The 24677-nt window shown below is 41.1% G+C and overlaps 1 protein-coding gene across 2 annotated transcripts; it reads left to right on the forward strand.

The window, feature by feature from the left end:
• The first annotated feature begins 1651 nt into the window (after positions 1 to 1651).
• LOC132395743 (ADP-ribose glycohydrolase OARD1-like) lies at positions 1652 to 21007 on the forward strand. 2 transcript variants are annotated; one of them, XM_059972715.1, is made up of 6 exons: positions 1652 to 2679; positions 5037 to 5089; positions 7238 to 7391; positions 11134 to 11192; positions 13901 to 14013; positions 14272 to 21007. In XM_059972715.1, exons 2-6 carry the CDS (start codon positions 5045 to 5047, stop codon positions 14477 to 14479), a joined length of 579 nt encoding a protein of 192 aa, XP_059828698.1. In that variant the 5' UTR covers positions 1652 to 2679; positions 5037 to 5044; the 3' UTR covers positions 14480 to 21007. The 2 variants fall into 2 exon arrangements, with proteins under 2 accessions (XP_059828698.1, XP_059828699.1); XM_059972716.1 differs by having other exon boundaries at positions 5040 to 5089.
• Positions 21008 to 24677: the final 3670 nt, after the last annotated feature.

Here is a 24677-nt window from a genome sequence, read left to right on the forward strand (position 1 = left end):
GGAGGTGGTGGACTCTGACACTATTACAATCTTTTAACAAGTATTTGGTCAGGAATGTGGATAGGGAAGCCGTAGTAGGATGTGGTCTGAAAACAGGATTAGTGTAGATTACCTGTCAACATGCAGACCCAAGGAGATCATTTCTGTGCTGTCTGATTATATAACATCTAACTTGTTTTTACTTTTGTGGCTTTGCACTTTTCTGTTCAACAAGACAGATACAACTTTTCACTAAATAAAATCAAACAGTTTAAAGATACATCAAATATTACACCGCAAACTTAAAGGCATGCCCTCACTCAATATACTGTGACGCTCTGGGGAGGGGTGTTGTCGACAGCCGCCCCTGCATTTCTAACGACCAGCACTGTTTATTGTTCTTGTGTTAAAATGCTTTTGTGGGATTATGGTGGGAAGTTCCAGTTCATTTGTTACATTTTAGCTTGGGTTATACAGTTATTTACTTGTGTGTTTGTGGGTCACCCTGACTATTGCCAGGGTGTGAGATGGTCACCTGCCCCGTCTGTTGAGACTAGTTGGGTTCACGCTCTGGGTCACAGTGCCCGGTCAGATTCGTCTGGGGATCAAAGATGGAGCGGGTCAGGAGGGCCACCATGCACAAGTCCCTGGACAATAGTGGCAAAAACGTTCCCAATATCGCCCTCACCCCGATGGCCGGCTTGTGGGCACCAAGTACCACTATGTGTCCAGGATCTACTTGTCACCCTAACTACAAAGGATGGGTCTGGCCCCACTCCCGCGCAACGCCCCAGTCTGCTGGTCATTGCCACCATACCTGTCCTTCGAGGAAAAGTTCTTCCAGGTCAATGCCTTTGACTACAGGGCTGTCAGGCAGCGGTCGGTACGTAAAGTCCTGCAGGAGAAGGACGAGATGGACACAGTGGGGTGGTTCCCTGAGCAGACTGTCCGGTTCATCTGGCAAAATGCCTCATCGCCAGACCTCACCAACAGGCACCAAGACCTCGCCTGGCTGGCAGTGAGAGGGGCCCTCCCAGTCCGATCCCTTCTGTACGCCCGGAATGTCATCTCCACATCCCTCTGCCCACGGGAGGACTGCAGAGAGGAGGAGTCGGTGACCCACCTCTTTGCACACTGTGGAGGAGGATGGAAGGGGCAGTGTCAAGGTTCATCCCCTGCAGCTGTGTAACAGAGGACTCTCTGATCTACGGGCTGCTCCAGGGGACGCACACCGAGACCAACATCCGGTGCTGCTGGCAGGTCATCAACTTGGTCAAAGACACTCTTTGGTCACCTGAAACTTGATGGTCTACCAGCACACGAGATGTCCGTGGGGGAATGTTGTCGACTGGCACATTCTCGGCTGCAGGAGTACGTGCTGAGGAACGCACTCAAACTCGGTGCAGCCACCGCAAGGGCCCGGTGGGGAAGGACCACAGTCTAGGGTTCTTCTCCCGCGGGAGTGGAAGGGGTAGGGTGGCGGGGAGTTTAACCTTTAACAGTGGTGTTTAAAGATGAACCAACATAGGGCCACCTGTGTGGCTGAACGTGTGGAAATGTATAGAATGTAGTGGAAATGTCTGTAAAGGATTGAGAGTCATCGAATGTTTATTGTAAATAATTTTAATTTTGAATAAAGCATATTTTGTTAATAAAAATAATATAGTTGTTGAGTTAAAAGAACTTCATCTGTCATTATGGATAAAAAAAACTTGCTACTCTTGTAACTTTTAAGAAGTATTTACTTGCTAATGTTTACATTCCCCCCCCCCTCCCCCAAGTCCACAAAACGTCTAGAATTAAAAGATCACAAACAAGATGCTGGGGAGGGGGGGGGAACTCGGCAAGCCCGGCAGCATCTATGTAAAAGAGTACAGTCGGCGTTTCAGACCCAATTTCGAGACCACACTCTTTCCCGCAGATGCTGCCCGGCTTGCTGAGTTCCTCCAGCATTTTGTGAGAGATAAAAGGCGAGACGTTCCCACACGTTCCGATCTACAACCATTTCGGTAACTGTAGCAATTCAAGCCTCACCTTGAGAATAACCTAGTTTTTACTTATATAAAACTGGCATTCGTTTCACACGGAGCTTGCGGGAAAATTCATTTTGTACATATTTTAAACTAAAAATTAACGTTCCACTTTCAGGAGGTCAACTCTATTACTTTTTGGAAGCAATAATTTCAAGAGGAGATGCTTTCACGCCAGTCCCAAAATTTATTTAAACGAAACCTGCCACATTTTTACCCACGTAAACGTAACGCCTGGCAGATTTATTCCTTCCGTAGCAATTAATATTTGTAAAAATAATCAGAAGTTATCGAAACGGCGAACAGAATGAGGCAGTGGGCTGTGCAGTGGTCGGAGCTAGTGTATGTGATAAAATTTAGTTTTTAGTTTTTAAGATTGCAATATTCCTGAGCCTGTAAACTGACGCAGTCCGAATCGAGAGGAAGAACACGATTCAGCGGCTCCAACGTCATCTAAGTGAGCGGAAACTCCGCATTGCTGCTGCCCGCACATTTTCTGTTGCTGAAAGATCTCTGTGCGGCTTCCACCTGGGGCATCCTGAACGAAAACAGAAAACGCCGCGGCAGGAAGGCCAACATTGTCTCCTTTCCAGTGGCGCTGGCCGGCCGTGCTGGACCCTTCCAGTCCTTTAATTTTCAGTTGGTTTACAGTCTGACTCCGTCATCTACGGTATTTCTCTTCCGTTTACCGCTTTGGGCGGGCGGCGGGGAGGCTGGGCTAAGGATACGATTTTAGAGCGGCAGGTAGGGCTGGGTTGATGCGGTCATCTCCCCACCCCAAGCCGTACCGGCAGGTTGGTTCAACTCCTCGACCCGATCCGTTGCGGGACTTCGGCGACCCGCGCAGCGGCGCCCTTACCAACAAGATCTTCATCGCTCGGAGAAGGCGCCGCGGAAACACGCAGTAGATATCGGGTTGGGTCACAGTACCTCTTGCCTACACCCATGAAGCCCGGAGCAACGTGCGGTGCAACTATACAGCCCCCTCCCCTCCCCGGGGACAGAAGGCTCGGGAGTCCACCTCGGGGCCCTTGGTAAACACGAGGAAGTCTGCAGACGCTAGAAATCGAAAGCAACGCACACAAAATGCTAGAAGAAACTCAGGGCAGGCAGCATCGAGAGAAGAGCCCGACTTCTCCCCTCCCTTCCCAGTCCTGAATAAGGTTCTCGACCCTGAACGTCGACTGTTTACTCGTTTCCATAGATGTTGCCTGGCCTGCTGAGTTCCTCCAGCATTGTGTGTGTATTAGACCGTTGTAAACTGCGCGGCATCTTTAACTGTCCCTCTGACGTTAATTCCAACGGGTTTTCTGCTAGCGGCTGTTCTGTATTGGTTCATTTGCTGGGCACGCCCCCTTTTAAAGTTGCTCAAGTGTTCTCATTGAGTTTGGGGTCGGGGAATGGGAACAGGCATTAAAAAATTGCAGGAATAGATCGACGTAGGATTCAATGGAATGGCCTTATCTGAAAACTTGTTTAAATTTAAATGTGTTATTTTTTTAATAAAAGGTTCTTCTTAAGGAAAATTATTTTTTATGTTTTAATAGGTTCCCTGATAAAAGATCCTGGCTCCAATTTTTTCATCTGTGATTTGTTTCAAATCGTGCCCTTCCGTGTTCCTGCTCTGTCCCCATCATCAGGGTCCTGCTGCGTTCTCCTTCCCACAGCCAGCCCGAGCCCGCTGTGGAAGATCTTGGTGCCTATGATTTCATAAGATCAATTTGTGGCAGGTATTCTTTGCCCTAGCAACACACACAAAATGCTGGTGGAATGCAGCAAGCCAGGCAGCATCTCTTGGGAGAAGCACAGATGACGTTTCGGGCTGAGATCCTTTGTCAAGACCTTTCAGTTAATCCTGACAAAGGGTCTCGGCCGGAAACGTCGACAGTGCTTCTTCCTGTAGATGCTGCCTGGCCTGCTGCGTTCCACCAGTATTTTGTGTGCATTACTTGAATTTCCAGTATCTGCAGATTTCCTTGTGTTTGATTTTTAAATTCTTTGCCCTACCTGAGTTTCAAAACACTCAGCTCTAGCTTTTCAGTGATCATATCTTCTCTGCAGCACCGCAAAGCAACCAAAGTTATCCACTAAATTGAGCAAAGAAAGGTGGTATTTGTCTGTCCAAAATGCCTAGATCAGTAGCTTAACTTGTAATAAAGTTTTCTGTAGGAGTTTGTAAGAATGTTTTTTAAGTCTTTCCCATATTGGATGAGGATATACATTGAGCATAGAATAGTACAGCTTTGTTGAAGGTTTCAATAATATCCCACAGTTGTTTGCAAAGCATTTAAGCACATTAGCATAGTGGTTATCACAATGCTTTACAGTACCGGCGACCTGGGTTTACAGCCTGCTGCTGTCTGTAAGGGGTTTATACATTTGCCCCGTGACCTCATGGGTTTCCTCCAGGTGCTTCAGTTTCCTACCACAGTCCAAAAACTTACCAGTTGGTAGGTTAATCAGTCAGTGTAAATTGTCCCATGATTAGGCTAAGTGAAATTAAGGGTTGTTGGGTGGTGCAGCTCGAGGGACTGTGTCTCAATTAAAAAAAAAATATATATATATACATACAATGTGCTAACGGGGTTTGCAGGAATATAATAATTGAAATTTGACAGGTTAGCAAAGCAAAGTTAATGAAAAAAAAACTAAAGAAATACATGTTCATTTAGAATTCTTTAGCCAGAGGGTGGTGAATCTGTGGAATTCGTTGCCACGGGCGGCTGTGGAGGACAAGTCATTGGGTATATTTAAAGCAGAAGTTGATAGATTCTTGATTAGTAAGGGCATCAAGGGAGAATGCAGGCGATTGGGATAATCTATCAGTCAAGCTTGGTTGAAGGGTGGGACAGACTGGATGGGCTGAATGTTCTGATCTTTTCTTTATAAAGTGAGGAGGGGAGGGAAGTTTGAGCAGCTAAAGGCCAGTGCTGGAGTACACTGCGTCTCAGCCCTTCCAGTAGCAGTAGATAATCAGGCAGGAGCAGGAGAATTTTGTAGTTAAATAAACACTCCTGTTATCTTAAGCAGGTAGAATGACCAAAAGGATGGATTGTATTGAGAGAGCACCAAAGCACAATGTGAGTATGCGAAAGTAATCATAATCTGCTTAAAAATACGTTCCATTTTACTTGATTAAGGAACCAAAAGAAGTTCATCATAATGTAAGACTAATGATATAATGCCAAGACTTCAGTGCTTCTCCAGTTCTGACCCATCAACCTTTGCTTTGGCCATATCTTCAGCAGTTGCTCACACCCTGAACTTCCTGGAAATTCCCTTAAATTTTTTTAAAGGGTCCTTAAGGCCATTTCTGACCAAATTATTATCGTCTATCATAATAGCCATAAGACATAGGAGCAGAATTAGGCCATTTGGCCCATCAAGTCTGCTCTGGCATTCAGTAATGGCAGATTTGTTATCTTTCTCAATCCCATTCTCCCACCTTCTCCCTGTACCCTTCTGATTGTCTGACTAATCCAGAACCTCTCAACCCTCTGCTTTAGACATACCCAATGGCTTGGCCTCCACGTCCATCTGTGGCAATGAATTCCACAGACTCACCATCCCCTGACTAAAATATTCACCATCTATATTCTAAATGGATGTCCCTCTGCCCTCTGGTCCTAGATTCAACCACCATAGGAAACATCCTTCCTACATCCACTCTATGTAGCCCTTTCAACATTTGATAGCTTTCAATGAGGTACCCCCCCCCCCCCCCCAATTCTTCTGAACTCCAGCGACTACAGACCAGGAGCCATCATACATTCCTGATATGTTAACCTTTTCACCCCTGGACCATTCTCATGAACCTCTTCTTGACCCTCTCCAATGTCAGTACATCCTTTCTTAGATAAAGGGCCTAAAATTGCTCTCAGTACTCCAGGTAGGGCTTTCCCAAGTGCATTCCAACCAATTTCTTATAGAGTGCCGGTATTATTTCCCTGCTTTTAGGTTTAAGTCCTCTTGAAATGAACACTCACATGCATTTGCCTCCTTGTGTCAGGTGGACAGCATTGGAACTGGTCTTTGGTCCAGTAAGTCCTTGCCAATTATCAAGCAGTCATTTACACCATCCTGTGGGTGTCATGTTAACCCTAGTTAGTGCAATGCTCTTACAGTTTTGAGCATCGGAGCTGAGTGTTCAATTCTGGCCTCATCTGTAAGGAACCTGTATGTCCTCCCCACGAAGTGCATGGAATGCTAAGGTTTCCTCCCACTGTCCAAAGACGTACTGGGTACGTTAATTGGTCATTGTAAATTCATCCATGATTAGGTTGGAGTTAAATCGGTGTTGTCAGGTGCTTGCTGGGTCAGCAGGACTCAGAGGGCTGGAAGGGCCTACTCTGTGCTGTATTGCCAAATAAACATTTTTAAAATACACTACTCTCATTTTATTGTATGCACTTTAAAATCAACTCCCCCCTGGATCTTAGGTTGGTCAGTTACTCTTTCAGTAAACATGTCATTGGGATGTCAGAGGAAACTGGAGAGTATCTGTTTAGTCACTGAAGGTAAACCTCCACATAGACAAGCACCAAGAGTCAGATTTGGATCTGAACCTGGGCTGTGAGACATGTGACATGTCTCCATCTGTTTTGGTGCAAAATTCATAAATGCTCCTGTAAAGAATCCAACATTTATGTTAACAAATCTTTAAATGGAAAATGTTGCTTAAACTTGGCGATACGAAACACCTTTTGGGTTGTTGATGTTGGGAATTGACCTTTTTGCCAACCTGCAAATTACTTTGCATGGTGGGGTGGAGATGCGTCTCTACCAAAGGAGGTGTAAGGTGCTCCTTCCCTCCGCCAGCCTGCAGGTCACCCTTGGCCAAGGTGTAGCATCTGCTTAGCCTCCCAATCAGAGTCATGTGAAGCTACGGAGAAGGTGGTGGATGGCTATACGAGCAGTTGGTGTGTATCACAAGTCCTGGTTATGCTACCACTGATGCCAGGCAGACAATCTCTGAAGAACGTTGATAATGGTTGCGGTCCCCCTGCCTTGTAAAGAGAATGCCCAAAAGAAGGCACTTCTGTAGAAAAATTTGCCAAGAACAATTAGTGTCATGGAAAGACCATGATCACCCATGTCATATGACATGGCAGACGATGATTATGCAAATTAGGTATGCTTTTGATGGTGAAAATAACTATATAAGTGGTGAATTCTGGTGGAATAAGATACTGGGCCATTGCTGTAACTAATTTTCTTTGCCATCATAGGGCTTTGCTATCTCGTACGTGACTGGTGATCTGTTCGAATGTCCAGCAGAAGAATCACTGGCACACTGTATCAGTGAGGACTGCCGTATGGGAGCAGGGATCGCAGTTACGTTCAGAAATAAGTTTCAATCCGTTGCCGAGCTACGGAACCAGAGTAAGAGATTGTTTACTGTTCGAACTTGGTTCATCTTGGTTTGACACTAAAACTTAAACCAAATATTCCTGTGACTGATGAAAAAATATTTGGTTAAGTTCTTTCATTGTTGGCCTGTGCTCTATTCTCCTGTGTGTGTATGTGGACGTCAAAGGAAACATTTTATATTAGATTAAAATCCGGTTTTTAAAAGAAAAGTTTCACAGATTTATAGGTTATGGAGTATTGTACTAGAGGTCCCTTTTCAGAATTGCTTGCTCAGGATTTATTCAGGGTTACTGGTAGTTCTTCATCTGATTATTGTTAAATCTATTGTCTCATATTTGCACAGATTTTTATAACAAAATTGCCATTGACTCCGCTTCTGTGAGTAATGATAAATCCTTTAGATAAAGGGAATTGGGGGAAAAGGGCTTATTCTATAGGGCTGAGATTAGAGTAGTCAGTACAATATTGTTGCCATCCCCAAAGAATCAGAATCAGGCTTATTATCACTGGCATGTCTGGTGAAGTTTGTTAACTTAGCAGCAGTTTCCAATGAGTGGACAGTCACAAGGCTGCCGGACCGGACAGCATCCCAGGGCGGATACTCAGGATGTGTGCGGCACAACTGGCAGATGTGTTTATAGTCATTTTTAATCTCTCCCTCTCCCAGTGTAGAATGCCCTCCTGCTTCAAAACATCCACCATCGTCCCTGTACGAAAAAGACCAAGGTAACATGCCTGAACAACTGGCGTCCTGTTGCACTCAGCTCAATAATAAGCAAATGCTCTGAGAGGCTGGTGAAGGATTGCTACCACCCACTCTAGACCCCAACAATTCGCCTACTGACACAACCGATTGACAGACACAATAGCCACTGCTCTACATATCGTCTTTGTATATCTGGAGGAGAGGGATACTATTATGAGAATACTGTTCTTGGACTACAGTTCAGCATTCAACACCATAATTCCCTCCAAGCTTGATAAGAAGCTCAGAGACCTCAGCCTTCACCCTGCCTTGTGCAGCTGCATCCTGGACTTCCTGTTAGATTGCTTGCAGGTGGTAAAATTGGATTCCCTCACCTCTGCCCCTCTGACCCTCAACACAGGTGCCCCTCAGGGATGTGTCCTAAGCCCCCTCCTTTACTCGCTGTATACCTCTGACTGTGTCGTCACCTACAGCTTCAATATGCTAATTAAATGTGCTGACAATACAAATTATAACGAGACAGCCTACAGAGAAGAAGTCATCACCCTGACACAGAGGTGTCAAGAAAACAATCTCTCCCTCAATGTTGCAAAAACAAAGGAGCTGGTTGTGGATTGCAGGAGGAATGGAGACAGGCTAACCCCTAGTGACATCAATGGATCTGGGGTTGAGAGAGTGAACAACTTTAAGTTCCTCAGCATAAACATCACCGAGGATCTCATGTGGTCTGTACATACCGGCTGTGTGATTTTAAAAAAAGGCCCAACAATGCCTCTTCCACCTCAGATGGTCGAAGAAGTTTGGTATGGCTCCCCAAATTCTAAGAATTTTCTATCAGGGCACAATTGAGAGCATCCTGACTGGCTGTATCACTGCCTGGTATGGGAACTGTACTTCCTTCAATCGCAGGACTCTGCAGAGTGTGGTGCGGACAGCCCAGTGCATCCATAGATGTGAATTTCCCACTATTCAGGACATTTACAAAGACAGGTGTGTCAAAAGGGCCTGAAGGATCATTGGGGACCCAAGTTACCCCAACTATAAACTGTTCCAGATGCTACCATCCGGGAAACGGGTACCGCAGCATAAAAACAGGACCAACGGGTTCCAGGACGGCTTCTTCCACCAGGGCATCAGACTGATTAATTCACGCTGATACAACTGTATTTCTATGTTATATTGAAAGTCCTGTTGTACATGCTATTTATTACAAATTACTCTAAATTGCACTTTGCATATTTGGATGGAGACGTAATGTGTAGATAGTTACTTCTAATGTATATGAAAGATATAAGTAATAAAGTCAATTCAAAATTCAATTAATTCAAAAATTCAGATCAATACCATACATAATATAGAAGAAAATAAATCAATTATATTATATGTATATCAGTGATTAAAAATTATGCAAAAACAGAAATAATATATATTGAAAAAGTGAAGTAGTGTCCAACGGTTCAATGTCCATTTATAAATCAGATGTCGGGGGGGAAGAAGCTGTTCCTGAATCGTTGAGTGTGTGCATTCAAGCTTCTGTACCTCCTACCTGATGGTAACAGTGAGAAACGAGCATGCCCTGGGTGCTGGAGGTCCTTAATAATGCGTGTTGCCTTTCTGAGACACTGCTCCTTGACGATGTCCTGGCTACTTTGTATGCTAGTACCCAAGATGGACCTGGCTAAATTTGCAACCCTCTGCAGCTTCTTTTGGTCTTATGCAGTAGCACCCCCCCCCCCATAGCAGATATGATGCAGCCCGTCAGAATGCTCTCTACGGTACATCTATAGAAGTTTTTGAGTGTATTTGTTGACATGCCGAATCTTTTCAACCTCCCAATGAAGTATAGTCGCTGTCTTGCCGCCTTTGTAGCTGCGTCGATATGTTGAGACCAGGTTAGATCCTCAGAGATCTTGACACCCAGGAACTTGAAACTGCTCACTCTCTCCACTTCTGATCCATCTATGAGGATTGGTATGTGTTCCTTCATCTTACCCTTCCTAAGTCGACAATCATCTCTTTTGTCTTTCTGACATTGAGTGCCAGGTTGTTGCTGAGACACCACTCCACTAGCTGGTATAGCTATGAAGGGTCAGTTGCTAAATCACAGCAAATATTTGCCAAACAGGGCCCAGGATTGAGAGCCTTTTGACGGGTGCCTCTTGAGTGTCCTTTCTGAAGCCTCTTAAAGGGCACAAGAGTGGATGTAGGATGTTCCACCTAGCTGGGTAGTCCTGAGGGGGATGATTAGTCTTGGGTGGGGCATTTTCGAGACTCAATGAGGAATTTATTCACTCAGAGAGAGGGAAGCTGTTGATTGTCTCTTCTATTGGCAGAATAAGTTCTGTGAATGTTTTCAAAAATAGTATCAATCTGGTTTTTGGATGTTAGAGGAATTGAAGGATGTGGAGATGGGTATTAAAATAATGTGTGGTAGAAGATCAGCCATTATATTGAGTGGCTGAGGGGGCTAAAAGCCATTCCTGTTGTATGCTATCCTTAAATGACGGTGGAAGGTGTAAATGGCCGATCTCTACTACTATTCTTATTATTTTATGACTGAAACTCTTACATCTCATGGTTGGTTTTTATCTTGGCCATCTTTTTCGAGTCAGGTGAGTAGGGCACAAGAGCGTAATAAGAGGTTGTTTTCTGTGTTGGTAGGTTTCACATGAGGAATGGTGAAACTGACCAGGCCCATACTCTAGAATGAGAGGAAATTCCAGATGGGGTTGGATGTAGAGTTGATATTTCTACTTCTTGGGGTGTCGGATTCAGACAGCAAGGGATTAGCCAAATACATGTGTTTTTTTTCCCCCCCAAATCTTGGAATTCACTACCAAAGAAGTCTATGAAGGCCTAGTCCATCATTTGAGATTTATCAGCACCGGATTTTCCAATATTATGGAGTTGGTGCAGGAAAGTAGTGCTGAGCCATCACGTTGTTGAATGGTAGACTTGGCAAAAAGGACTAAGTTGGTCTAATTCTGCTTTTTCTTGTGTTCTTGATAAACCTGTTACTAAAATGACCAACTTTTCTTTGCTTCACAGAGAAGAAGACTGGAGAAGTGGCAGTGCTGAAGAGAAACCAAAGATACATTTACTATCTGGTAATTCAAGCACTAGAATTTCTCACTATATGAAGTATTTTTTAAAAAAATTAGACTGAAAAAAGTCTATAGTCCAAGTCCACATCCAAAACACAGAAAACCTGGGCAACACACTCTGGCCACAGTGGGTGGCTCTCCCCTGTCCAGTAGCAGAGTGACCAAAAGACGGGCAGCTGATACTCACCCTCTGCACCAGACTCGATGTTTCAATCTCTCTTGTCACTTTAATTGGTGCACAATGGAAACCTTGATCAGTGAATTGGAGTTGGACATGGGCTCGTGCCCTATCCTGCAGCCTGCCCGCCATCAGGTTCACTCATGATGCCCCTGCCTCCCAGAATTTTTCAAGGCAATAAATTGTTTTGCACAAGATCAGACATATAATAATAGCATTGTTTTCTGGTTTGACAAAAATTCCAAAATGCATCTCTATCATTTGCTTATGACTAAATTCAAGTGACTGAAGCTCCCTGGTTGACAGTAACATTTCAGTGTTTGGTAATGAAACATTTGTGATCTGATTGTCTTTAAATAACAAATCTTAGCTTTAATGTTCACTTAGTGCCAATTTACATTTGGTATATTTTTGTGCCAAGTTCAATCTGGTATAACAGGCTTCATTTGGGCTTGTCCCAGTATATTATATAAGCAATTTTAATGTCACAGTATTCTGTATTTTTATTTTTTTTCCTGCCATGGTGTGGACAATAAAACCCACACAGACTGTGTTTTTGAAACATTTCCTTTTCCATATCCTTGTAAGACAAGTCATTCAGCCTACCTGTCTTAAGCCAATTCACAGCAGTCCCATTTCCTTTGGGCACCAGTTTACATTGTAATTGATTTGTCAGCAATTCTATCTTTCATTTGTATATAAGGAGCATGTTCTAGTAGTGGCCAGTTAAACTATGATGTGGGAGAAAATGGGAGGACCTGAGGAAAGCCCATGCTGTTTCTGTGATTTAGTGGATAAATACAGGTCTGCAAGGGAAACATCCGAGATTTCCAAAGAAAGTAGGGAAAGAAATTTGATGCCAAATGATTTGGTTCAACCATGGTGCCAGAGGGTTATAAGACTGCAAATTTTACACCTTTGTTTAAAAATAGTTGTCGGAGTAACAGATTAAATAGGCAGTCATTCAAAGTTTGGAGCTGTGTTGTTTTTTTTTACATAGTTCAGTCTAGTTTTTGTACTGTGTCATGTAACACCATGGTCCTGAGAAACGTTGTCTCATTTTTACTATGTACTATACCAGCAGTTATGGTCAAAATGACAATAAAAGTGACTTGACTTGACTTGACTTGACTTGGGATTCAGAGTTAATTTGTTTAGGCAACTGACTTGATTGCTTTTTTTTGGCTAAAGTAACATCCTGTGAATGTAGTTCATTAACTTTCAAAAGGAGTTTGATAGTGTCATAGACACACAAGGGATTCTGCAGGTACTGCAAATCCAGACAACACAAAATGCTGGAGCAACTCGCAAGATCAGGCAGCCTCTAAGGAGAGGAATAATCGGTCAGTGTTTTCAGTCGACACCCTGAAGGTTGGCATTGACTCTTGTGGCCTGATCTGCTGAGTTCCTCTAGTATGATAGTGTAAGATTATGGGCTTGTCATTAAGAGAAACAGTTCCCATTGGCAGAAGGGAGTCAGCAAACAAGACAAAAGGAACAGGCACAGGAACCAAAAGTGATATGAAAGTATTTTGTAGAGCAAGTAATCAGTGTGTGGAATGTACTATAAGGGGAATAAGTGGGTAGCATTGGTAATTTTTCCCCAAAATTCAGCAGGCTAGTTTCTGGGGAGTTGAGGGATGGCTTTGGAGAAGCTAGCTGGATTTCTCTGTCTATTTAGACTAGGCTTTGGTGTTGTGACCTTTCAGCGATTAGCCTTGCTGCAGAAATTCTTCTATAGGCTCAACCATCAGTGACTTTCCTGCCCATCATTAGATCAGATGTAGAAAGAGTATTAATTCCACAATGTTCAAATGCATTTCCATTTCTAATATTGCTATCCGTTGTCTCTGTGAAAGATAATCAAGATTCAGTTCATATGTGTGATCAAGTAGTAACATCACTTGCCATTCAAAGCATTGCCACCCTGAAGTCCCCTACCAACGCCTCAGAGCCCTGACCCAAAGCAAATGCCACAAATGCTGTGTAGAGGCTGAATATCATGTGGTCACTGACTCAAGTACCACCCCAAAGCCTTCCCTTGACCTAGAAGGCACGACTTAAGGACATTGTGGAATACTCTCCTCTTGCCAGAATGAGTGACTTTACCTGCCTGGATGAGAATCTCTCCGTCCGAGGTGAAAGTGAATAGCAGCTGTTGTTCTTAAAACAGTACCTTCCTCCACTGGTGCACACGCTGGCTGTGATACGTATGGTGTTACTCACCAACACCATTCCGATGCACTTCCAACGCTTCCTTCCAACACCAAGAAGGACAAGGATGGCTGCGAAAGTTGATCTTCATTTCTGATTTGAGAATTCAGAGCTCGTGAGAATTGTTTTAAGATATCCAATGTTAGAATATGCTTCAGCAATCAAATTGATTTTTGTTATTACATTTCCAAACTATTTATATACTATTTAATTGAGAGAGTGCCTTGCCTTTACCTTGAACAAATAACCACTTTAATGTTTCACTCTTTATTAATCAAAGAGTAATTGGTTAATATTAAGTGGGATTATTATTGCACAGATTACTAAAAAGAGAGCCTTCCAAAAGCCAACTTATGAAAGTCTACAGAGCAGCTTGGAGGCCATGAAGAGACACTGTATCAATCATCAAGTCACCCGCATCTCAATGCCCAGGTAATAGAATACCCTGGTCTAGGTAACTGAGCAAAATATTAATGGGGATGGGGGAGAAATATAATGCAAGCTGGGTGTTGCATGTTAATGCAAAATTGTTATGTACAAATGCGAGATTTTTTTTTAAATGCTCAGCTATCTAAAGGCAGGATCTTTTTTGCAGTGTTTGAAAGTGTGGGGTTGCATTGACTTCTTTTACATAGACTGTATCATTTGAAGCCAAAAATCACTGGCATGGACTGCTTTCTTTCTTTACAGGATTGGATGTGGATTGGACAAACTCAGCTGGAATAAAGTTGCTGAGAGAATTCATGATGTCTTTCAGAGCACTGATATTACTATCACTGTGTACTCGCTGAATCACTCTGTGGCCTGGCCCTTTCAGTGGAAAGGGGGCAAGTCTGGATTGCTCAGAGGGGCAACTCTGGATTGCCGTCAAAAACCAAAATTGCCAAGTAGTTTGTGATTGAACCTGGTTAGTATGTTCATCTAAAAGTGGGAATAGTTTCTGAGTAGGAAATACAAACAACAGGGTTTTGATTAAATGAAACCCTTTTGTTTGTATTTCTTACATTCTGTGGGAATTTCAGAATGCTGCTATTCAGATAAAATCATTTCAGATTGGATTCTGTGCTTAAAGAGTTACTAATGTTGTTAGGGAATGAATGTTGAGAGTTTCCTAGATCTCATATTATAGAAAGTGAACATGGACGTTTAACAAAGGAGAAAATATGAAGTTTGCCGTTTTGCTCCTGTTGACGGGGAGAGACAACACAGACTTGAAGGCACAACCTGAAAGTGGACTGGAACCAGGAAACCTGGAGATTCATTTGTGTAGATCTTTGATTGTATTAAGAATAGATGGTAAAGTGTAAGAATCTTGGATGCCATGTATAAAGTACAACACTAGGAATGTTGTGTTGAATGTTTTATAAAGTATGCATACTGTTCTGGTCATCACACTTAAGAAACTGAAGCCTTTGTATGCTGATCAGATTTGTGAAGGTGTTTCCAGGAGTAGAGCTACAAATTTGGTTGGAAAATCTGGGGTTGTTTCAGTAAAAAGGTTAGCTTGGAATGTGAGGTAGAACTTTGTTTAGCAAGAGCTGATAGCTTGCTCCTATAAACATGGGCAATCAATGATTTCCAAAGGAAATTGGCATAGCACTTGAAGGAAATCAGCTTATAAACATGTGTGGGAAAGTAGGTAATGTGATTGGCTGAATGAGTGAACAGAGAGCTGATGTTGACTTGATGCACTGAAGTAATAATTCCAAGACCCAATGACTATTTTACATCCTGCTGATGAGGTGGGAAACATTTGATTATAAACTAGTTGTTGTATCATGGGGAGCTTTAACAAAATATTGTGCTGAAAATGAAAACATTTGAGATCAAAAGAAAAATGCGAGATATATTCAGCAGGCCAGGTGACAACTACAGAGACAAACAGTTGAGGCGACTACCTTTCATCAGAATGGGAGTTGTGGATTCTTGGAATTGATATTCTATAAAAAGGAAGGGGGGAAGCGGGTGAGGGGGGCATGGTGGAAGCTAGAAAGTGATAGGTGAAGCCAGGAGGGTGTGGGGTGTGTTAGAATTAAGAAACTGGGAGGTGATAGGTGGAAAAGGTAAAGGGCTAGTGGAGGAATCTGATAGGAGAGGAGAGTGAACTGAGAGAGAAAGGGAAGGAGAAGGGTCCAGGGGAAAGTGATAGGTGAAGAGAAGGGGTGAAAGGGAAACCAGAATAGGGAATTGAAGAACGGGGAGGGGAGCTTAGAAAAATCAGTATTCATACCATCAGTTTGGAGGCTAGCCACATGGAAAATGAGGTTATGCTCCTCCAACCTGAGAATAGCCTCTTCTTGGCAGTAGAGGAGGCCATGGACTTGAACGTGGACTGTTTTCTACACAGAGAGAAAGTTCAAAAACCCAAGTTGCAAAGGGACTTAGGGAAGGGCCTCGATAGAGTAGATGCAAAGAGGATGTTTCCTAAGATGAGGGAGTCTAGTACCAGGGGGCACAGCCTCAAAACAGACAGACATACGTTTAGAATGGAGATGAATTTCTTTAGCCAGAGGGTGGTGAATCAGTGGAATTTGTTGCCACGGGTGGCTGCCCAATCATTGACTATATTTAAGATGGAGGTTGATATGTTCCTAATAAGTCAGCATGTTAAAGGTTATGGGGAGAAGGCAGGAGAATTGGGAGGGAAATAGATCAGTCATGGTCAAATCATGCAGCAGACTAGATGGGCTGAGTGGCCTAATTCTACTCCGACGTCTTATGGTCTTGTGTCAAAATGGAGATTGGAATTAAAATGGTTGGCCACTGGGAAATCATGTTTTTAGCAGATGGAGCGAAGGTACTCAACAAAGCAGTCCCCCAGTCTACGTCAGGTCTCATCAATGTAGCGAAAGCCAGATCGGGAGCACCGGACACAATGGACAACCCCAGAAGATTCACAGGTAATGTGTTGCCTACCTGGAAGGACTGTATGGGGACCTAATTGGAGGAAAAGTGGCCGATGTATCACTTTTGCTTGCAGGGATAAGTTCCTGCAGAGAGATCAGTGGGGGGAGTCAGCAGTAGACGCTCATGGAGTGAGTACTGTTTCAGATTTGCTCCATAACCTTTACTTTTTTTAACCTATGATCACCCTTATTTAACTTATTTTTACCTACACCAAAAGATTCTTGCTATTTTCTTGGACTTATCTTTAAGAGTTTATTGTGAATTTTGAAGAAATGAATACAGAAATGGCTCTTAGATCTAAAGGGCGAGAACCTGGGAAGAATCCTAATGGGAACGGAAAGAAGCAGTCTGATCCTAAACGTACCGAATTAACTTATGAATTGTTATTGGAGGTTTTAAATCAAAAATTTGAAGAACAACGACAAATTTTTAAACAAGATATAAAGGCTTTTCAAGATTATATTGATAAGACGGATTCAGTAGTTAACCAGCAGCAAGTTCTAATCGCAACTCTGCAAGAAGACGCTCGGAAGCGAGACTTGATAATTGAAAAACTGCAGCAGAACTTATTTTCGATGATTAAACAGGTGGAAACACTTAAAGCCAAGAGTGTCGACTTTGAGAATCGGTCCAGAAGACAGAACCTACGCATACTCGATCTCCCGGAAGGTATCGAACAAGGGGACCCCATGAAGTACTTTGCTCAACTTTTAAAGGATGTGTTCCCTTCTGTATTCCCAGACAGTCCTCCATTACTCGATCGCGCTCACAGAATTATGCGTCAATCACCGAGTGTTTCAGCTAAACCACCGGTTGTAATTGTCCGATTTCATTATGTGCATGTTAAGGAGCAACTTATTCATGTGGCTCGGCGTGTAGGATTGGTCAAATTTCAAGATCACAATTTCCGTTTAGTAGAAGATTTTAGTCCTGAAATAATGAAGGCAAGGCTTCTTTTTAAACCTCTGATGTCTGAATTTTATGAGAAAAATCTAAAACCGGCGCTCTTATACCCTGCGAAGCTCAGAATCTCGCCTCCGAATGCTCCACTTTGGGTTTCTCTTTCTACTTCTGAAGCGAGAAGCTTTCTGAAGGAGAACTCTCCTACTGTTACGGACACTCATTTCTAATAAATGAGTGATTTTGATAGTGTAAGATGGTTTTTATTTCCAAAACCAGATTTTCTTTCTGGCTATTGGTGTAAGTTTACTCTATATTTTATACTCTAGTTAAAGTTTTTTTTCGACATACTAATCTTTTTATTTTACTTACTTCAACCACTGTACTTTATCTTTGGTTATTATTATTAATCCTTTGAAGGTGAAGGTGAATTTTTAATCCTTTGAAGGTGAATATTTTTTTTACTAAGATGGCGGTTTTTTCTTTAAAATAGTTTTGGTTTTTTTTATGATTTCGCCATTTTTTTTCTCTCTCGTCTTCTTCCTATAATGCAATCTAATGCAATCTAACCCTAATGCATCTATTATCACAGTTTAAATTTTTTTTTTGGTTTGTTTGGGTTTTAACCCGATTTATAAGTTACTAGTGATTATATTCTTTTTTTTTACTACCAATTATATTAAGAAGTTTGGTTTTAGTATAGTGATTATAATTTCTTTAGAGTTCGGGTGGATTTTTCTAATATCCTTTATATACGGAGTTGTCTTCTGCTGATATGGGGGTAGATTTAGTTCTTCTTTTCAATTAATTCCATGGATGATATTTCTTGCGGAACACTTTGGGATACTTTTAAAGCATATATACGTGGACAGATTATCTCTTACTCTGTTGGTCTGAGAAAACGCATTAAGTAGGAAACTCTTTGATTGGTTGATAAAATTAAAGAGATTGACAAGAAATATTCGATTACTCCTAGTAAGGAGCTTTACAAACAAAGGGTGGAACTTCAAACGGAACATAGTTTATTACTTACATCTTTGATTGAAAATCAATTAATGAAAACCAGATCTGATTTTTATATACATAGTGATAAATCGGGTAAACTGTTAGCTAGTCAATTGAAGAATGCTTTAGTTAAACGTCAAATTACTAAGATCCATCAGCAGAATGGGGATCTGACAGTTAACCTTGATGAGATAAATAAATCATTTCAAGATTTTTATACCTCCCTGTATCATTCCGAATTCCCTCATGATCGTAATACCATGTGTGATTTTCTTGGGAAATTGAATTTTCCAAAATTATCATCAGATGATCTTTCAATATTAGAAACTCCTATTACGGATGCAGAAATTAAAGGGGTTATTTCCTCTATGAATTCTGGGAAAGCACCAGGTTCAGATGGGTATACAGTAGAATTTTTTAAATGTTTTTCCACTACTCTTTCTCATTGGTTAGGCAGGGTTTTTGAAGAAGCAATTAGATTGGGCAATTTGCCACAATCTTTTTATAGAGCTTCCATTTCTTTAATATTGAAGAAAGATAAAGACCCTACTGACTCTGCATCCTATAGACCTATATCCTTATTGAATGTAGATTCCAAGATCTTTTCCAAGTTACTGGCATCCAGGTTGGAGAAGGTATTACCCCAAATTATTTCGGAAGATCAAATCGGTTTTATTAAAAATCACTATTCTTTTTTCAATGTTAGGAGGCTATTGAATATTGTTTATACTCCTTCACATAGCACTTCAGAATGTGTCATTTCATTAGATGCGGAGAAAGCATTTGATAGAGTTAAATGGCCATACTTATTTAATGTGCTGGAGAAGTTTAATTTTAGTCCGACATTCATTTCCTGGATTAAACTGATATATCATACTCCAGTAGCCTCGGTGCTTACTAACAATCAAAGATCTCCCTTTTTTCGTTTATTTCGGGACACTAGACAAGGCTGTCCTCTTAGTCCACTATTATTTGATATTGCTTTAGAACCCTTGGCAATTGCTATCAGAGAATCACAGAATATTCTTGGTATTAATCGTGGGATAGATATACATAAGTTATCATTATATGCAGATGATTTATTATTATTTGTTTCTAATCCTGAGAAATCCGTTCCTGCAATTTTATCATTATTGGCTCAATTTAGTGATTTTTCCGGGTATAAATTAAATCTTAATAAGAGTGAATTGTTTCTTTTAAATAGACAGGTCCCAATTTATGGAAACTTACCTTTTAAATTAGTTAATGACTCTTTTATTTATTTAGGGATTAAAATCACAAAAAACTATAAAGACTTATTTAAGGTTAATTTTTTACCCTTAATCGATCAGATTAAATGTTTGTTTACTAAGTGGTCACCACTATCTTTATCTCTGATAGGTCGGATTAATGCTATTAACATGGTTATTTTACCCAAGTTTTTATATATATATTTCAAGCGGTACCAATTTTTATTCCGAAATATTTTTTTGCTAATGTTGATTCAAAAATTTCCTCATATATATGGCAGAATAAAAATCCTAGGTTAGGTAAAATATATTTACAGAAGGCAAGGAAGGAAGGTGGATTAGCAATGCCTAATTTTAGATTTTATTATTGGGCAGTTAATATCCGATATTTGATATGTTGGTTAAAGGATTGGGATATATCTTTTAGCCCTCATTGGGTGAACCTGGAAATTAAATCTGTACAAGGATTTGCACTGGGTTCTATTTTAGGGTCTTCCCTTCCCTATGCTCTTTCTAAATTGCTGAAACGAATTGACAACCCGATAGTTAAACATACTTTACGTATATGGTTTCAATTTCGGAAATTTTTTGGGTTGACTCAGTTTGTTTTAAATATTCCTATTGTATCCAACTGTTTTTTTTATCCTTCTATTATGGATCAAGCTTATTCGGCTTGGAAGACTAAAGGATTACTACGATTTTCTGATTTATTTTTGGATAACTGTTTTATGTCTTTTGAGCAATTATCTAATAAATATAATTTGCCTAGATCTCATTTTTTTAGATATTTACAGATTAGGAATTTCTTAAATACTTACTTCCTACTTTTCCAAATTTTGTGTCTTCAGGCACTTTGGAGAATTTGTTTGAACTAAACCCTTTTCAGAAAAGGCTAATATCAAAACTTTACAACATAATTATGAAGATACATTCTGAGCCCTTTTATAAGATTAAAAATGATTGGGAAAGAGAACTTAACCTTACTATCCCTATTGAGAATTGGGATAAAATTCTTCAATTAGTTAATACATCTATATGTGCTAAACATTCACTAATACAGTTTAAAGTTGTGCATAGGGCTCATATGTCCAAGGATAAATTGGCTCATTTTTATTCCTATATAAATCCTATTTGTGTTAGATGTCAGTCTGAAATAGCGTCTTTAACTCGTATGTTCTGGTCGTGTCTGCTTTTGGAAAAATATTGGAAAGATATTTTTGATATTATCTCTGCGGTATTGAACATTGATTTACAACCTCATCCTATTACTGCAATCTTTGGTTTACCAGTGATGGACTCACTTCATTTATCCTCTTTTGCTTGTCGAATGATTGCATTTTTTACACTAATGGCTAGAAGATCTATTTTGTTGAATTGGAAAGAAATTAATCCTCCTACTGTATTTCATTGGTTTTCTCAAACTATGTTATGTCTAAATTTAGAAAAAATTAGAAGTGGTGTATTTGACACTTCTATTAAATTTGAAAAGATATGGAGACCATTTATTCGATATTTTCATATGATGTAATATGACCCTGTTCCAAGCCTATTTGATTTTCCAGTTTTGATTTTATATATGTTGAGAGGATCAGAGTTGACGACACTGATGATTTTGTATTTTTGTGAGATATTATAAACAGCCCTTTTTTTCTTTTCTCTTTCCATTTTTTCTTTTTTCCCTATTAGTTACTAGATTATTAGATTTTTTTTGCATATTTTTGTTTCTTTTTCTTTTTTCTGTTTTTTTATTATATGTTATGATATACCTAGGTTTGCCTTGTTTATTTGTATATTGTTTGTCCATGATTTGGGAATACTCATTTGTACTGTAACCATTGCTTATGTATTCTTTCATGTTTAGTTGAAATATGTATGTTTGTAATCCATTATCTATGTATCAATTTTATCTTGTTGATATTAATAACAATAATAAAAGATTGAAAAAGAAAGAGAGATCGGTGGGGAGGCAAGAATGGACAAGGCATCACAGAGAGAGTAATCTCTGAAATAATTTGGTTTAAAAACAAATTATAATATGGGCTGCTTCAATTTGTGTCTTTTTGAACAGTATAAGTTTAGGTGTATATGTAGGTATTGAACTGACACCATTGCTGATGGGCCAGCTGTACTTTATTAGGAGTTTGAAGAGATTTGACACGTCAACAAGTACACACAAAAACTTCTATAGTTGCACTGTGGAGAGCATTTTGACAGGCTGCGTCACTGTCTGGTATGGAGGGGCTACTGCACAGGACCGAAAGAAGCTGCAGAAGGTTGTAAATCTAGTCAGCTCCATCTTGGACTCTAGCCTACAGAGTACCCAGGACATCTTCAGGGGGCGGTGTCTCAGAAAGGCAGAGTCCATTATTAAAGACCTCCAGCACCCAGGGAAGCCCTTTTCTCACTGTTACCATCAGGTAGGAGATACAGAAGCCTGAAGACACACACTTAGTGATTCAGGAACAGCTTCTTCCCCTCTGCCATTTGATTCCTAAATGGACATCGAACCCTTGGACACAACCCCACTTTTTTTACTATACTGTATTTCTTTATTTTGCACATTTTTAAATAATATATTCAATATACATAATTGATTTACTTGCTTATTATGTTTTATTTTATTTATTATCGTTTTCTCTCTCTGCTAGATTATGTATTGCATTGAACTGCTGCTGCTAAGTTAACAATTTCCCGTCACATGCTGGTGGTAATAAACCTGATTCTGATTCTAATCTAGCTTATATTAAGTTATATAAACTACCGCCTTGGTTTCTCTACCTGCCTCTCGCCCCCTCGCCCTCTTTTGTCCTTGTCCTTTCTCTCGTCCTCTCACCATCTATCAACCTCACCCTCTCCCCTTTCAATTCCACCGGAATCTGGGTGCTCTGCACGATGTCTACCATTTTAACAACTTCCAATTCCCTCCCCCCACTGTCTTGCCTTCACTATGGAATTCCACTCCCTACACAATTCCCTATGGGAGGAACTGAGCATCTCCAATTACCTTTTAAACATGGATTAAATCAGTTCCCCTCTTAACACTTGCCTCTGTCTGGCAGAACTTGCTTATCCAGAACAGCTTCACTTTTGATTGCCATCTCTTTCTCCAAATCAAAGCAATAGGCCTAGATATGCCTGCCTTGCATTGGCTACACCGAGCAATCTCCTTTCCAAATCTGCTCTGGCTTCACTCCAACTTTAAACACAACAATTAGTTCAACAATTCAATAACCACACTGGTTCAGCCTCAGCAGCTGTGCAGAACTCATCAATTTCATCAACTTCTCTGTTAACTTGCACCTGTCCTCAAATTTACTTGGACTTTTTAAGATGCCTCTCCTTTCCTGATCTGTCTCAGGAGACAAACTATCCAAAACATTTAGTACAAACTTCTTGATTCCCATGGCTCCCTGGGTTACACCTTCCACCCTGTCTTTTGCCATGCCTTTCTTCCATCTCCCCCACCCATTCTTGCCCTTCCTCCCTAACATGCAAAAGGGATAGAGTTCTCTTGGTCTGTACACTCCAGCACATAAGTCTTCCATCAGATTTGATGAGATCCCACCTACCCCTTTCCACTATCTCTAGGGATCACACCAGCAACCTACCCTCTGCTTTTATGTAACCATCTTTATCCATGAGACCAAGTACAGACCACTGTTTGCCATGCTCCTATGCTCTCCGAAATAGCTATCTGGAGCTCCCGATTGCTTGCCATGTTCATGCCTCTCCCATTCCCATACTAATCTGTCCTCCACCATCTTCATTGCCAAGGTTAGCTAAAGCAAACTGGAAGCACTGCTTATTCTATTTGGACAACCCACAGCTCAATGGGATGAACATTGAATTCTCCAGCTTGGATAACTTGCTCCCCTTCTGTTCCTTTCTCTTTGTGTACCCAGGACATTGCATTTATGCCCTTCCTTCCAAGCACCTTCCCAACACTAGGTCCCATCTATTTCTTTCCCCTTTCATCTACTCACCACCCACTTGGTCCTCTTCTTCTCTCCCTCCTCCCCCCCCCCCCCCCACACGATCTGTTCTATCTGCTCACCCTTACCTGGTTTCTCTTCACCTTATGAAATTCTCTAATCTTCAGTCCTTTGCCTCCACCTATAATCTCCATCCTCTGTATCTTCACCCTCCTCCACCTGTTTCATCTGCCACTTCATTATTGCTTGCCAGCTTTTGCCCCATTATTCCCCTTCTCTTTCTGCCGGCTGACTTCCTTTGTTCAGTCCAGATGAAAGGTCTTGATCCAAAATGCCTACTAACCATTCCCTCAAATGCTGCCAGACCATACAGAGTTCTTTCAGAAGTTTTCCCTCTGGATTCCAGCATTTGTAGTCTCTCGTCCTTGCAATTTTTCGATTGCTTCCAAAGGCAGCAATTCAAAAATGTAGATGCATTTGCCCAAGTGATTGTGTCTGATAGTAAATTAGATTAGACATTGGCTCAGTGGGAGAAGTTAGAGAGTGGTAGTGGAGGATTGCTTCTCTGAATGGAGGCCTGTGACTAGTGGTGTGCCACAGGGATCAGTGCTGTGTCCATTGTTATTTGTCATCTATATCAATGATAATGTGATAAATTGGATCAGCAAATTTGCTGATGATACAAAGATTGGAGGTGTAGTGCACAGTGAAGAAGGTTTTCAAAGCTTGCAGAGGGATTTGGACCAGCTGGAAAAATGGGCTGAAAAATGGCAGATGGAGTTTAATACAGACAAGTGTGAGGTATTGCTCTTTGGAAGGAAAAAATGGGGTAGAACATACAAGGTAAATGGTAGGACACTGAGGAGTGCAGTAGAACAGAGGGATCTGGGAATACAGATGCAAAATTCCCTAAAAGTGGCGTCACAGGTAGATAGGGTCATAAGAGAGCTTTTGGTACATTGGCCTTTAGTATTGCGTATAAGAGTTGGAACGTTATGGTGAGGTTGTATAAGACATTGGTGAGGCTGAATTTGGAGTATTGTGTGCAGTTTTGGTCACCGAATTACAGGAAGGATATCAATAAGGTTGAAAGAGTGCAGAGAAGGTTTACAAGGATGTTGCT

Source organism: Hypanus sabinus, chromosome 6, assembly GCF_030144855.1.
Source record: "Hypanus sabinus isolate sHypSab1 chromosome 6, sHypSab1.hap1, whole genome shotgun sequence".
NCBI classification, from domain to species: domain Eukaryota; kingdom Metazoa; phylum Chordata; class Chondrichthyes; order Myliobatiformes; family Dasyatidae; genus Hypanus; species Hypanus sabinus.